Consider the following 14,682-nt stretch of genomic DNA (forward strand, 5'->3'; position numbering starts at 1 on the left):
TGGATGTCTGGGGCCATCTAACCTAGAAGGTAGGCACTTTTTAGGCAATAGCGTTGAACAAACCCAGGAGAATGAATTTAAAGGGTGTCCACGGTGCTTCATATTCGAGTAGTTGCTGAAGCGCTCTTGCCTGATGAGTAACGACCGAGTCGAGGAAGAACCCAAGTTGTCCAAAATGGAAGGAACGACCCATGCTGGAGGTCAACGACTACCTCCTCTCGTCGCTCTCATCTTCCTTTTGGTTAAGAAATGGTGGATATTACGACTAGGATGCGGAATCAAGTGGGCTAAGAGGAACCCCGGGGGTTGATTGTTAGTTCCTGGTACGTTTTGAAGAGAAAGAAGATGTGCCCGGAGTGCAGAACTCTCAATTCCGTTGATAAAACTCCAAGGAGGATCCTCCTCTGCAGTCATGTTGTAGGGATACTCGTCCCCGCAGCCAGCGGTAAAGTTATTGAGCCTACGGTTACGAAGGAAGATCTACAAAACTAGACGGGAACATCTGTAATCACGTAGATCAATCTGGTTGTGTTCAATGCATTTCAACGAGTGGCTATAGTTGGCGAACGGAAGGGCACAATTTGCGTGGAATTATCCCGCAAAAAGAGTTCCGGGTGCGGCTCTAGAACAGCTTGTGCTCAAGAGTCATGTCGGATTCAGGCTGCAAGCCAACACAGGCACGGAAGATGTTGGTCAGAGCGCTGCGCTGCTTGGCTAAGGAGTTGACAACTGGGGTGCCAGGAGGAGTCAAGGGAGCCTTGAGCATGTAGCTCAGCACGCTGAGGACGCTGTGGAAGCCCTTGTATTCAGCGGCGTCATCCGCCTTCCAGCTGATACGAGTCATCATCTCGGCAAGAACAACCAAGTCGATGATGAGAGGAGAGGCAAGCAGAGAATCCTCGCAGATGTTGAACAGGCTGATGGTCTGGTGGCCGCCCATGAAAATCTCCGCGTAGTACTCATCCAGAGCACGCTTGTTGTCACCAACACCAGGCATGTACTTGATCACAACACAGTGGTCGGGGTGCTCATCCTTCTCGTACAGGATGTGGTTGGCAGCAACCATGTCATCGACAACATTGGATTTGGAGATCTCCTTGGAACGGAACTGCTTCTGAGAGCTCAAGTTCTTGCCGTCATTGTTACCAAGGTGGTTGTAGCTGGCAATCGAAGTAAGTTTGATACCAGCGTTGATCAGAAAGTCAACTAGAGCAGACTTCATCTTGGTCTGGCCAGACTTGAAATCGTCACCACCAATGAAGGCATTGTGCTTCTCAGCGAGGTCAAGAGCACCGGGAACAAAGGTGTTCTGAGGGGATCCATTGATGAAAGGAGTCTTGTCCAAGATACAGGCAACCGCGAAGACAGTCGAGGGGGAGACCTCAGCGTGACCAGTCTTGATGGAGTTCACAAGGTTGTCAGCGGTGTCGTTGACACCAGGGACGATGTCGGCGTAACGCTCAGTATTGGCAGTCCACATGACAATCACTTTGTCGAGATTATTTTCAGCCTTGAAGTTGCTGTTTTAATTAGTACGGATCGCTCTCTGAATGGAGCTCAGCGAAACTTACCGAATGTCGGCCTGGATCTTCTCCACGTGAGCCCAGGTAGCCTTAGAACCCTCGAGGACGTTGTCGGCACGGTCCTCCTGGTTGGAAGCGATGAAGTCAGGGTAGTAGATACTGGGCAGGGGCTTCAACTCGGCCATCTGCTTGCGAACAAGCTGCTTGAGAGTAGGCTCAAGGACCTGGGCACGGTCCATGGAGTCAGCAAGGTTCATGCTGCTGATGTCCCAGCCGCCAATGACAAGATCATTGGGGTGGACCATGGGCAGCATGTCATTGAAGGGAATGTTGATCTCCTCGCCGGTCTTGGAGTCGGTTCCAAGCTTGATAGTAGAGCTCATGACAAGAGAACCATAGTAATTGGCAGCACGCGGACCTTCCTTGGTCTCCCAAGTAAGGTTCTGGCGGTTGGCGATAATACCAGCAGTCACGGTGGAACCGTTGTTACCACCCCAGCCGACCATCATCAGACCAACTTTGCCGACCTGACGGTCGACCTTGAACTGATAGTTGGCCGCCTTGGGGGTGGCGACAAGCTTACCATCCGCGGCGCGGGTGATATCGGTAGTATGATAAGCATAGCTACTCTTGATTTCATTGTCGGTGTACTCGACATTGGGCGAGTTGACGGTAAACAGAGGGGCGCGAGCAGCATGGGCGGACCCGTTCACGGCGCCATTGGCAGCAACATCCGAATTTGCGTGGGGAGCCATTGTGTTCAGAATTTGGGGAGTAATTCAGGAACGATTATTGACGTATATGGCGGTGTTGAGGATGTTCGATTAACGCAGTGGTTACTTAGTGGGGGTATAATATACTGGCTGGTGCTCCGCCACGGTTGGATGAGCGCCGGCCGTTGAACGGGTGGTGCCGCCTAGAGAACGAAAAAGTTAGCAATCAGCTTCTCACATGGTCAAAAATGCAGAGAACATGCCTAGATAGCATTGTCTCGCATCTCAATGGCTTGAGACCGTGGGGTGGTGCTCTGCAGAGAACACAAGAGGTGAGACTCACGAGTTAAGATGTGTGGAGAAAATCTTGACGGTGTTGAGCGATCACGCCTCGGAGAAGAGTGTGATCAAAGGACCTTAGATAACAGCAATTGTAAAAGCTTGAACTGAGGTCAATGGAGTGTTTTGGGGTGGAGAGAAGGAGAGAAGGAAGAAAACGGAAAGAGGGGAGGGTCACTTTATAGCGGGACACTCGAGTCCGGGTCACGTTTATCTTATCCGTCAGCGGGACCCGAAAAAAACACACCATCGTTCCTTTGGGCGGACACCCCTCCAACAAGGCACCGTATGCAGCCAATTGGGCCAGACTCTCGCCTTCTTCAGTGGCGGGGCATCTCGACACGACATTACCTGAAAACTGGGCGAGGAGTTGCGGTGAAGACTGAAGAGGCGTTGAAGTGTTGTCGAATTTCGATGGATTAACTATCGCTATCAGTCACCACCGTTACCCCTCATACCGAGAGTTTGCTACCACAAATGCCCGATAACCGCCTGCTGGCTCACAAGCCATTATTTTCTTTGTTGTCACATCGTAGGACGATCCCCGGGGTTTCCAGCTTCTCACTCCTGCCCAATACTGTGCTTTACGTGCCATCCCTAGTTTACTACTCCGTACACCTCGGCTCGATGCTGTTGAGCTCCTGTGGTTCGGCGATCCACCAAAGGTCGGGGCCCGCTTAGGTACCTTGTTTGCTTCTCACTGCCTTTACGGCACAGCCAGCTGTCACGATATAATTCTAGGGTCGAAGATTGTATCTAATGGTAAAGGTTAACGACGATAAGTGGTGCTGAACAGATGTCGAACGCTGGCCAGGCAAGAGCTTTCGTGTGCGCTATCCAATCCCCAACATTTTTTTCCAAGCACTCCGCAAGTCCACGGTCTGGAGATGACCCGCAATCAGACGCTGACAGGGCTCCGCTCGCATCACCACAACCAAGGGGCCGGAATCGGAAGCTGCAAATGTGACTGAGGGCCGAGCACCACAAAAAACGGCCTCATCGGGTAAATCTGAATAATGGACGAAACTAATGCGGTTCTTGACGGTGCATAAGAAGATGGTTAGGCATCACTATTTCAGCTGCAAGGTGCGTGCCTCCGATTTCTGCCACGAAAGTTTGGGAGTGGTTTGTGCGTTGCGGCGGAAAGCTCGGATGGGGTTCCATGGCTTTGATTCTTCCTGGATGCTGCAACCCCTGAAAGCTGCCGCACGCGGCGATGCGAAAAACTTCAACCGGGGCATTTTTACTTCAATTGAAGAAATCGTCATTCATGTTGGCTACTGTTCTTCCATAATTATCTCTCTGCGACGCTGGTCCCCTGGTCTCTGAAGAACACCAGCCCCTGATGATCCAAGCGAGCGCTTCGGCGCCTTCTCGCCAAAGCCCAGTGGAGCTGCATTCCTCGCTCGTTCCTGCTGCTGACAGGGGGTTTAGGCGCGCTTTTCCTTTCAAGGCTGAGTCTAACCGACATGGGTAATTGACATGTGAGCGTTGCATCGTGATGCAGAAGACCAATGTCTCAAATACCATGATCGATGGGAGGTTTTCATGACGTCGGATCGATGACTTCACTACTAAATGGAGTCATGTTTAGTATCCGTACTGGGCATAGATTCAGGGGGTGTCGCGACCTCGCAGCGACTTTGGCATTTTCCAAAATTAGATAATCACTGACCATCGCAGATCGATCAAGTGTGGGTTGATCGGCCATCTCGAAACTTTCGTCCTTCGACCCAATGAGACATAATAATGGATGATACTGACTCACTCTACGGGTATTTTAAGGTAGAAACCAGAGTCCAGAGCCAGGCCGCCAGTCTCGCCAGACATATCGATTGATCTACAGGTGGATTCACATGAAGTCCATGCTATCACTGCCAGTTGCGCAGTTGGCAATAGCTCTCGTGACGAGTCTACTCCGAGTCGAAGGGGTCGCGGTGAACAGAAAATGAGATATCTCCTCAAGAAAGTTCAATAAGGCCGGGGTTCTGCTTTTCATGGGAGAAATGCCCTCACACCCCTCGCCTTGACTGCGGAGCTTCAAGCTAGGATAAAGAAATGGGACTGGAAGGGTAAATTTGTGGCTGACTGGAGGCCTCTGATTCCGCTGGCTTGTCCCGATAATTAGGGGATAAGCTGAAACCTATTCCTTGGTGGCACTGGTTGACAGTGGGATAAAGTCTTGGAATCCGTGCGTAGCTGACGGATTCGGCCAGTCCGTGAGATAACCATGACGGTTCATTCTGTGGCCAGAGTTCTCTAAAATCTTACCCTGCCCAAGAACGTCAAGTGTGAGTCGCACTCCCATCAGCCAAGGAACCAAGCTTGACGAGTTCGTCGCGGGTTCGTAAACCAACAATTATCGGACCCCATACCATCATTTTCGGTATTATGTACGGTGTGCACAGTAGTAGTGTACGGACCAAACTTCTAAAGCATGTCCGTGGGGTAGGGTCAGGAACCCGAAGGAAAGATGGTGAAAGAGACCCAAGGGTAATGACTCGATATATACTTTGGGGTTTGGATTTTAATGTCGTTTGGCGTTCGGAGGAAGGAAAAGCAATGTGACAGCGTGGTCCCTGGTGGGTTCTGGAGGTTCGCGTCGGAGAAGCTCGTGCAGGCTAGTCGCAAATCTGAAAGGATGTGCGTCGACTGAAGGCAAAAATGCAGACAGGATCCAAGGTGCTGATGAGATGAAGTGATACAATAGAGGGGTTCAAATGAGCAAAGCTCGGTTGGTGGCTGTGGTGTCTTGACTGCATTGTCAGTGGTGGAGTGGTGGTCGGCCCCTGAGAGATCTGCAGAGGGATAGACGGCTCAATGAGTGGGTGCTCAGGGGCTAGTCGCCCGACTAGCCTTTTCAAGAGAATCGCACCTTGACTCCATCCGGATCTCTGCACAGAAATGGTTGGCTACTCAGGATAGTGGTGGGGGAGAGGGCTTGGGGGTGGAACTGGAAAAGGGGAAGCGAGGCCGACAACCATGAGAGTGTCGTCCCTGGGAGGCTTGCTGGTCAGTCAGAATAATTTGTTTGCAGAGAATATAGAGACAGATGGGGAGAGAACAACGTCTTCATGAAGACGATTACCTACCAGGCAGAGTAGGAGACTGTCGGGAGAGAGATTGGGATGGGAAGGCTGACGTTGGGAACGCGTGTTGCTCGGATGGTTCTTGTCTTCTTGAACTTCAACCGCACGAGGGCTGTCGTTGGCCCCGGCCCACCGTCGCTATAATTATTGTGATTATCGATTTCTTGTTATTTTGGTTGCCTCTTACCATTGGTCACTCTGTCAGAAGATTAATTAATATCGTTGGTATGATCCCCCGGGTAGCCTTTCTCGCTCTGGTAACTTCACTCCGTCGCTCTTCGACATCAACAACCATCCACTTCAATCATCACAACCTCAGTCTTCCATAACTGAGACTGTTTATCGGGGGGAAACAGGGAATTTACGCACTGCGCCGCCTGACGAGCCATTTTCTTGACGAATGCACGACCCATGATTGAATTTAGTTTCATTCTCTCGAATCGGATGATTTTCTAACGAAGGGGGATTGACCACTCTGGAGAGCGGCGCATCTGTCAAGATGGCAGGAGGAGGTATGGGCGACTTGCCCATGATAAAGTGCTCCGACTGCGGGAGCAATGTAGATATCCTTGCGATGGGAGACCATGTCTGCGCCAAATCTCCAACGGGTACATAGTCCCAAGCCCCTCGATCACAGCGATGATGCTAATGCTCCCCGCGCACAGGTACATCGCCGTCTCCTCCCCCGCCTCCTCCCAAGTCGGGGTTTCGGAGACCAACACTGGGAGCAGAGGATGCATGGCCTGACAAAAACGGGCGAGCAGGGCCGCCGTCACATATTGATCCTTTCAGAGCTAGTATGTTTTCCTCTAGGCATCGTTTCGGTTCATTTGATAACCAATCTGTGTAGACCAGCCTTTTCTCCAACCTAATGGCGGACAAGGCGGCAATAATACACTTTTCCCATCTCCTCTTTCGCCTTCACCAGGGTCGCGGTCACCGCTGCGCACTTCGCCACTCCCTCAACCCCCTAGTCCAGCAAGCAGCAACGGCGGGAGTTTCCCTAGTTTCCCCTTGCCTCGATCAATGTCCGGGCGGCGGGTTAACGGGATGACGTTGAAGGATACCATTTCTGCACCATTAGAGACTTCTCCTGCATATGCAGATGCAATGTACAGGGATGCTGATCAGCCTCCCCATAGTGCACATTTGCCATTCAAGGACCAACCACCACCACCATTACCGAAGGATAACGCATATTCCCATCAACACAGCTTTTCAATTGAGAGTAAAAGCAGTTATAGAACATCTCTGGCGAGCACTCGATACGGCGATCGAAACTCGAAAAGATCAACGGCAATCTCAAGCCGGTCGTTTGGAAGTGTGGCGTTGGCTGGGTATAGATATGAGGAAGATATACCTCCTATTCCGCAGTCTACTCCAAACCCGTTCCACCAGTCAGTTTTCTCGGATTCGTCGATGTCGGACACGTCCTTCAGACGGGAAGGCAAAAACGACGTTCACAGTGGTTTCGATTTTGGACAAGGGTATCTCGACAAACCCGCAGCGAGTCCTTTACGCGCATCATCAAATGCGGACTCGGAACGATTTAGCGGTTCTCGTGGATCCGGCGACCTATTTTATCACAGCCCCGCGGAGAGTACCTATGGGCCTCCAGTGGATTTAGCTAATGAGGCGGAACGATCAGTATCACCAACGGGATCTAACAAAACCGACTACAAGGTTTTCAAGCCCTCAGCGTCGGACTATTTACAACCAACGCTGCCAGAACAGAATGAACAACAGGACATTCCTAGGAAGAAATCGGATGCTAGTAGCGAAAGTGCCATCTCAGTGTCCAATTTTGCTCGTGCCCTTGGTCTTGATATATCTGAAGATCCTGTGGAGGATTCAACGGCGTCTTCTGATTCTTCACCGTCAGAGACTAGAAGCGGCACCTCGTTATCTAGTGTTCAATCGGACGTGAGTTCGTCCAGGCGAAAACCCTCCGATCTGAGCCCTCTTGGCCCAGTCGTTGAAGAGCCCTTGAAAGAATCACCCGAGAGATCAGAACATTTCCTGGATGAAGCCCATCACACGGAAAGTCCCATGACTCTCGAACCCCCTCGTATACCAGAGGCTTTCCAGAGCCCCGACTCTCCAACAGACCCAACCCTTGGAAAGGGTGGGCTATCTCTTATTCCGGAAGTGCCTAATGACTCCGAAGATAGGGACGAGGTCAAACCACTAGCACGATCCGAAACACAATCTTCCCGTCCCCAGGGAGGAAAGCCAAGAGGACCTTGTCGAGGCTGCGGCGAGGTAATTCTGGGCAAGTCCATCTCGTCGGCCGATGGCCGTCTCACAGGCCGCTATCACCGTGGATGCTTCGTCTGCTTCCAGTGCGGCTCCGCATTCACAACGAGCGACTTCTATGTCCTCCGCGATCGCCCTTACTGCGCGCAACATTACCACGAAAACAACGGCTCCCTCTGCGCCGGCTGTCGCTCCGGAATCGAAGGCGAATATCTCGAAACAAACGAACGCACCGGGCCTAACCCCGGTGACCGACAGAAGTTCCACCTCGACTGCCTGCGCTGCCGCACATGCAACGTCGATCTCCACGGCGAATACTTCGAATGGAACGGCTTCGTCTACTGCGAGCGCGACGCCCGCCGCGCCGCCGCCTCAGTCTCCCCGAATCGCTTCCGCAGTCCAACCATGCCCTCCTCCCCTCTCGCTCCTCCCGGCATGATGCCTCCTCCAGGCCGCGGACGACCCCCTCCCCCAGGCTACCCCGGCCGTGGCCGTGGCCGTCCCCGCCCACCACCAGGCTCATTCGGCGGCTACGGACCCGGCCCCATGCCAGGACGAGGACCATACCCACGCCCTCCACCTTCTCCAGGCCCCAACCCTAGCCACCTCGGCCCACCACCAGGCCCGCGCCGCTTCCCTGAGCGTCGAACAACCAAATTGATGATGATATGAACGTCCCGTCTTTTCTAACTATTATTTGCTTTCCGGATTCCAAATACAGGCGCTAGATTGGAGGCTTTTTTTCCTTACCTCGCACTATTGTATTATCATATCGTTGCATGTGTCACCTGTCACCACGTCTTTCTTTCTGATTTCCACTCATGAGTCCGTCCGTCTATGTCTCTGGAACGAACTCATGCTCTTCCGTTCCTTTCCTTTGCGGACAAAAAATCGGCCTGATCTGATTTGCTGTTTATTGTTTATACCCGGTTTGGCTTGGTTTGGCTGGATTATCTTCCTTTCTTGTCCGTATATATTTACACATACCTTCACTTCTGACTGGACATTTTGATTTGATTTGCTTGGACAGCAAAGTTCACTTTTGCTTATTATTTGCTCCACTATACATACATTTCATTATGGGTTGCTGTGCGTTTTCCATTGCGTGCACAATGTCGCTTCTTGGTATCGTTTTGAACTTGCTGCTTGCTTGGTTGAATATCCGTATGCATATATATATATCGGTATAGCCGACCACGCATAATGTTTGATTGTTTGGTATTTAGCTCGGCAGCTGGGCGCTATTGCAGCCGATTAGAGTGTACTTGTGTTACAATATATCTATTCAAACTGATCAGTGGTGATTCCCACACAACTGTGTTCCAGAATCTTAAGGATGTCTGTCCTAACTAGTCTAATCAAGGTTGTTTTGCTCATCAACTCCCTCTGCCTCTCAGTCATAACGAATCTAAATACATCCATAACCACTATCCAGCTTACCACAAAGGCCGACTGCCCCATCTGTTACCTAACCAGTCCAATTTCAAGTTTGCCAAAAGCCTTCGACTTCGCTGCGGGTTCATCCAGCCTGGGCTGGAGTTTATAGATTCCCAGCATAGCCCGTCAAGCACTCGAGTGTGGTCAGTCACTATCCCTGTAACTCCAGTTCGGATGCACGATTTCATATGGTCCGTGTTGTCGGTCTCGATGTACACGTCTCTGCCTTCCCTTTTCGCCCTATCCAAGAACTCCGACCAGTCTTTGGCAGCGAGCACCTTGGCGTTGAATCTGAACTGTAGGAGATTGTGAAGGTCATAAACCCTCTTTGCCATCTTTAAATTCCTGTGGCAGTTTAGCACCATCCTGTAACCGGCAAACGGAATCCCGAAAGCATTGGCTTGGTCCACGTCCGATAGACAAATGACTATACGGGCCATCCAGCCTTCAGGCCGCGAAATTGTGCTCAGCGCCTGCGAGATAAATTCGGCAACTTTGTCTGGGGGACGCCTCGACTGAGATTCCTCTTGTCAGTTATCTACGGACGATAGACGATTGTGAAGGGTCATCGCACCTTAATTTCCACATAGGCCTTTCTATGGCGGCATTCCTCAAAGCATAACGACTCCAACAGGCCGTCTAGACTCATAATACCCACACCTCCATTATCCCCTGACTTCAGATGGATCACCGACAACTCTGGCCAATCCAGGTCTTCCGGATGTCGTAAATCTTTGAAACGCGACAGTGTCTCGTCCTGTTATTGTGAGCAGCGAGGACTAGAGTTGAGGACAGCCCACATACAGGGAAAACAAAAGGAACGTCGTCCTTAGATATCCAAATTCGTGCCGTTACACCGGCAGTCGTGTAAGCAAGAGTTGTATGAGCTCTGCGTGTTCCTTTGAGTAATGGCGATGGATGTGCTTGGTTGGATATCACCTGAGTATGATAAAAGGGGTATCTCCTGGGAGGGGGTTGTTGTGAGCTTCCTTCTTGACGCAGCTGCCGCGGGTCATCGTCTCGTTGTCTTTCTCCATCCTGGCCTCCCTCGCCACCTGGTCCTCCCTCCCCCTGCTGTTGAGAAGCGCTAGATTGTCCCGATTGCCCCCCTTCTTGCGAGTGTTCTTGACCTTGCTGGTGAGCTCCGGTCCCAGATGGCATTTCCCTCGCGTCATGATCACCAGGTTGCTCTGGAGGTACTTCTGACTGGCCTATTCCCGTATTCCCAGGATCCTGCCCGCCCAGAGGTAGTTCATCCGACGGCTCAGAAGTAGGGCCCGAACTCTCTCGCATAGTCTCGCTCACGCCCTGCGAGGCCTCAATGCGAGCATCAATGGTGTCCGACGTAATAACGGCATTGGTCGTCGAGAAACGAACGGTTCTTCCGCCTGAAAGAATACGGCCCTGAGCGGTCGAGCCTTCACCGGATTCAGCTTGTCCAGTTTGCGCTGACTGCGTGCTATCTCCACTATCCGCATTACTCGGCGGCGACTCGACTATTACAGGATTTCTAACCCCAGTTGAGCCCGGAACACTGGTTGGGGCCGCTGTATTGACCGATGTGCTACCAGCCTGGGCACCAGCACTACCACCTCCATACGCCGTGTGATGCAGGAAATCACCCAGACCAAGACCGCTATCGCTTCGGTGTCGCACATGAGCTAGCTGCCAGCCTTGGTCCTCTCTTGCGGCTATCGATGTGACATTTGAATTTGAAGGCGCGGTCGTAACACCGGTAGTTTGTTCAGACAGGAAGCTTCCTGTTAGCCTGTCGTTTCCTACAAGCGTGGATGGATCCGGTCTTTGCCGGGGATCAACAGTCCTTCCCCTGAGCCGGGCGAAGAAACCGCTGGGGGGATCGTGAGATTCGCCCGATTTCCTCCTCTTGGCCATGTTGATACGTGGAATTGGACTGATTCGTTACTTAGCGAGTGTTGGTAAAGAATGGAGTGTCGATATTAGAGACGTAAGTAATTAGATATGTTTATCAAACGAACGTGAGGTGAGTAACAGTTTGCAGTAGGTCAGCTTTCGCTGGAGAATGAACTGAAGAAGTGGGAAATGTGATTAAATCATTCATTCATTGTTCATAAAAGGAAGGCGCTATGGGTAATAATGTATGTGGAAGGTACATCAATATTAACATTAACCAACACACTCAGCAGCACCTTCCTCGGTCTCTATACGCCTGCAAAGAGCACATACACCGCCAATGCCATACTCGTGAAAAGCGTGCTATTCGTGGTCAGCATCCATCATTTTACAGAGGGCATACTGGGAGGTAGATTGGCGACTCACATATCCGAGTAACTCACAAGAGGGCCCGACGAGCCCTCATCTTCATCACTATCCCTCGCATCAACACGGTTCGCCTGGCCGTAGACGTTGAATTTCTGCGGCCCCTCGGCCCAAATATGGTATCCCAGCGAGCATTCCGTAAAGGAGACGCGGGGCTGGTTGGCGTAGAACTTGTCGAACCCCTTGTCCAGTGCATCGACGATGTTGTGCACGGCGCCCTTGGGGTGCAGCTGGGCCCAGGGGTCTCGGCAGGCGTCTTCTGTGCAGGATTTCAGCACCATCATGAGAGCGTTTGCTCGCTGGAAGACCTGCTGCAGGGGTCTGTTGGCGATTTTGTAGTCCTGGTGCTTGGCGGGTTGTGCGGCCAGGTTGACGGTTTGGTGGGGGTCGGCCTGTACGTTTGTGAGTAAGTGTCTTTCTGTTAATGGCATGGGAGGTGTACCTTGAGGTCGTAGAACTCTCGTGCGTTATTGCAGTATACTGCGTAGTAGAAACTGTAGTTGTCCGAGATTAAACGCAGGCCCTTGTAGGTGTTCCCCTTGTACCCGTTACCATCCTGGTCGGTCTGGTTGCTGATGTATCCGTAGATACCCTCTGGGATGGCCTGGATATTGTTAGTATACAGTCAGATGTTAAGGATTCAGACATACCCAGCCCCAATATTCAATTGCAGCGTGCTCCGTCTTGTTCTTTGCGGTTGTGTCCAAGTTAAGGACAGACTTTCCATCCAAGCCCTTTCGGTCTGCAGCCCCAGCAATGGAGAGGAACGTCGGGGCAAGGTCGGTATGACTTGTGACAACATCTACAGTGGCGCCCTCGTCGATACCGGGTCCTCGAATGATCAAGGGAACGTTTGTATCCGTGTCTGTTCTGTTAGCACCTGCAATACACTTTTACTACTAAAAGAGCGGGACTCACCATATCCACAGTTCTTCCCGGGCTGCATAGCATGCTGTCCAACGTGGTATCCGTTGTCGGTGGAGTAAAAGATATAAGTATTATCAAGGACACCAGCTTTCTCTAGTCTCGCGATGAGTTTGTCCACCATCTCATCCACCGACTGCAGAGCACGGAGTCGACGGCGCTGGTATTCATCAATGTAGTCAACCTGCTTCGATCCGAGCGGTTTCAAATCCTTGACCCAGCTTACCGCGCCTTCAATGGCAGTGTTGAAGCTCTTGTCTCTGGGAATCTTGTAGTCCTTGAACAGATCCGCGTGACGGTCAGGGTACTCGGGGTCACCAAACCAATGCACACCAGCAGCGGTACTCGAACCATTGGAATGCGGTGCATTCGGCGCAACGGTCAACATCCAGGGCTGGTCAGGGGTCTCCAAAGCATCATCCAAGAACCCAAGAGCCTTCTGCGTGAGCAGATCAGTCGAGTAGTTCCCGCTATAATCAACCGGTGGGTTCCCGTTCCGGGTCAGCTTGGGGAACCAGTAACGGTAAGTGAATGGGTCGAGCAGGAACTCAGATCCGTTGAAACCCCTGGCATAGGGCTTGTTGTAGTTATCCGGGGTGTGGGCGTTCCAGAGCTTGCCGACATAATACGAAGCATAGCCGGCCTCCTGCATCCAGAGCGGCAGGTAGTTGTCGTTCCAGCCAGCTTCGACGACTCGTTGGTAGCCTCCGTATGGCATGCCCACGTCGGTGATGTTGGTGTTGTGCGGCATCTTGCCTGTCCAGATGTTGGCCCGAGACGGGCAGCAGACAGCTGTGGAGCAGAAGTGGCTTTCATATGTTGTGCCTTTTTTGACGACAAGTTCCTGCAGTCATTAGCTACTCTGAGATATTATACAGAGGCCGGTGTTATGGGCATACCTGCAGACGGGGCATATGATCCAGGCCTCCCATGTATTTTCCTTGATCATCAGTGAGGATGAATAGAATATTGGGCCTTGCGGCCGCGAGGCCCCAAAGGAGCACCAGGGGGAGGATGAACATCATTCTGGGCGCGAATGGAGGAAATCGAAGGCAGTCCTGAGTTCGCAGCTGCAGCACGGCCGGGTGGCCGGATAGTTATAGCAGAGCTCAATTCGTGGAGCAGGGTCCAAGCTGCAGATCACCCAAGTTGTGTCACAGCCCCAGACAATGGCATCATGAATGACTTGCGGGCCCGGGCCTATTAGCAGGAGGGCCGGCTGCGTCAACAATTAAGAAAGCTTGGCCTGTGCATGCGCCAAATGGCGGCCGTCTTCACAAAGGAGGTTAATATAAATATGGAGATAGAGGGCGGGTCACTTGATTGCGAGATCTCGACGATCAATTCACAATACGAGGATCACAGCCGATCATTGTACCGGTATACACCGTATAGTCTGGGTTTGTTGTTGTGATAGACGAAACTATCTAGATGAGAGACGATCGCAGTCGAATGATATCCATAATAAAAGTTAAATCACAGGAGCATACCATTGGCATAGGACCATTATATCTCAAGTACAGCTTCGGGAGGTGAATAGCCCTAATTCACACTTGGGGTCAACACCTGGGGTGTCATACGAAAACAACCCGTGGACGCGCGGTGAGTCTTCGGGTTTCGGCGACAAGAAAAGGTCCTAAGTCGGTGGTATCATGAATGCTTGGGTCACGTAACTCGGCGACAATCTCGTTGGACGAGAGCTGGCCGAGCACCACAGATCGACGGCCCGCATGGACGAGACTGTGGCCCGATCAGCACCGGCCTCTTCGGGGAAATGCGAGTCTGGCAGAGCTGGCAAAAATATTCGATTTAAGCAGGACATTGACGTCAAGACAGTGTTCCCCTGTTAGGTATACGGAGTATGGAGTATATGGACTGCAAATTGCCAAATTGCGGAAATGGACAATGTGCTTTAAATTGATTATAGTAGGAATACTGTTTCAAAGTAAAACAGTACACTTCTTAGAAACAACCTGCCTGAGGCATAGTTCGAAATTCTGGCTCTCTTCTTACGTATCCGGTGTGGTGTAATGGTTAACATCGCCGTCTCTCACACGGCAGCTCGGGGTTCGATTCCCCGCACCGGAAGCGAACTTTTTTTGG

The 14,682-nt window shown here is 51.6% G+C and overlaps 4 protein-coding genes and 1 non-coding gene across 5 annotated transcripts; 2 read left to right on the top strand and 3 right to left on the bottom strand.

Moving 5' to 3' along the window:
* Positions 1-252: 252 nt before the first annotated feature.
* ASPVEDRAFT_43765 (inositol-3-phosphate synthase INO1) lies at positions 253-2,439 on the bottom strand. The gene is made up of 2 exons (XM_040812896.1): positions 1,572-2,439; positions 253-1,520 (listed from the first exon to the last, which is right to left on the bottom strand). The coding sequence occupies exons 1-2, from the start codon at positions 2,276-2,278 to the stop codon at positions 623-625; spliced, it is 1,605 nt and encodes a 534-aa protein (XP_040670055.1). The 5' UTR covers positions 2,279-2,439; the 3' UTR covers positions 253-622.
* A 3,739-nt stretch (positions 2,440-6,178) lies between these two features.
* ASPVEDRAFT_136362 (LIM domain-containing protein) lies at positions 6,179-8,592 on the top strand (the record flags this gene model as incomplete). Its single annotated transcript, XM_040807285.1, has 3 exons — positions 6,179-6,272; positions 6,330-6,461; positions 6,515-8,592. The coding sequence occupies 3 exons, from the start codon at positions 6,179-6,181 to the stop codon at positions 8,590-8,592; spliced, it is 2,304 nt and encodes a 767-aa protein (XP_040670056.1).
* Positions 8,593-9,356: 764 nt separating this feature from the next.
* Positions 9,357-11,250, bottom strand: ASPVEDRAFT_85698 (glycerophosphodiester phosphodiesterase; the record flags this gene model as incomplete). Its single annotated transcript, XM_040817731.1, has 3 exons — positions 9,357-9,872; positions 9,932-10,114; positions 10,162-11,250. The coding sequence occupies 3 exons, from the start codon at positions 11,248-11,250 to the stop codon at positions 9,357-9,359; spliced, it is 1,788 nt and encodes a 595-aa protein (XP_040670057.1).
* Positions 11,251-11,478: 228 nt separating this feature from the next.
* ASPVEDRAFT_172350 (sulfatase family protein) lies at positions 11,479-13,580 on the bottom strand. Its single transcript, XM_040808724.1, has 6 exons — positions 13,479-13,580; positions 12,574-13,423; positions 12,306-12,520; positions 12,098-12,259; positions 11,656-12,047; positions 11,479-11,592 (listed from the first exon to the last, which is right to left on the bottom strand). The coding sequence occupies exons 1-6, from the start codon at positions 13,509-13,511 to the stop codon at positions 11,538-11,540; spliced, it is 1,707 nt and encodes a 568-aa protein (XP_040670058.1). The 5' UTR covers positions 13,512-13,580; the 3' UTR covers positions 11,479-11,537.
* Positions 13,581-14,595: 1,015 nt separating this feature from the next.
* Positions 14,596-14,667, top strand: ASPVEDRAFT_t105. The gene has a single exon. It is a non-coding gene; the product is annotated as a tRNA-Glu (tRNA).
* The last annotated feature ends 15 nt before the right edge of the window (positions 14,668-14,682 follow it).

This window comes from Aspergillus versicolor, assembly GCF_001890125.1.
Source record: "Aspergillus versicolor CBS 583.65 unplaced genomic scaffold ASPVEscaffold_7, whole genome shotgun sequence".
Classification (NCBI taxonomy): domain Eukaryota; kingdom Fungi; phylum Ascomycota; class Eurotiomycetes; order Eurotiales; family Aspergillaceae; genus Aspergillus; species Aspergillus versicolor.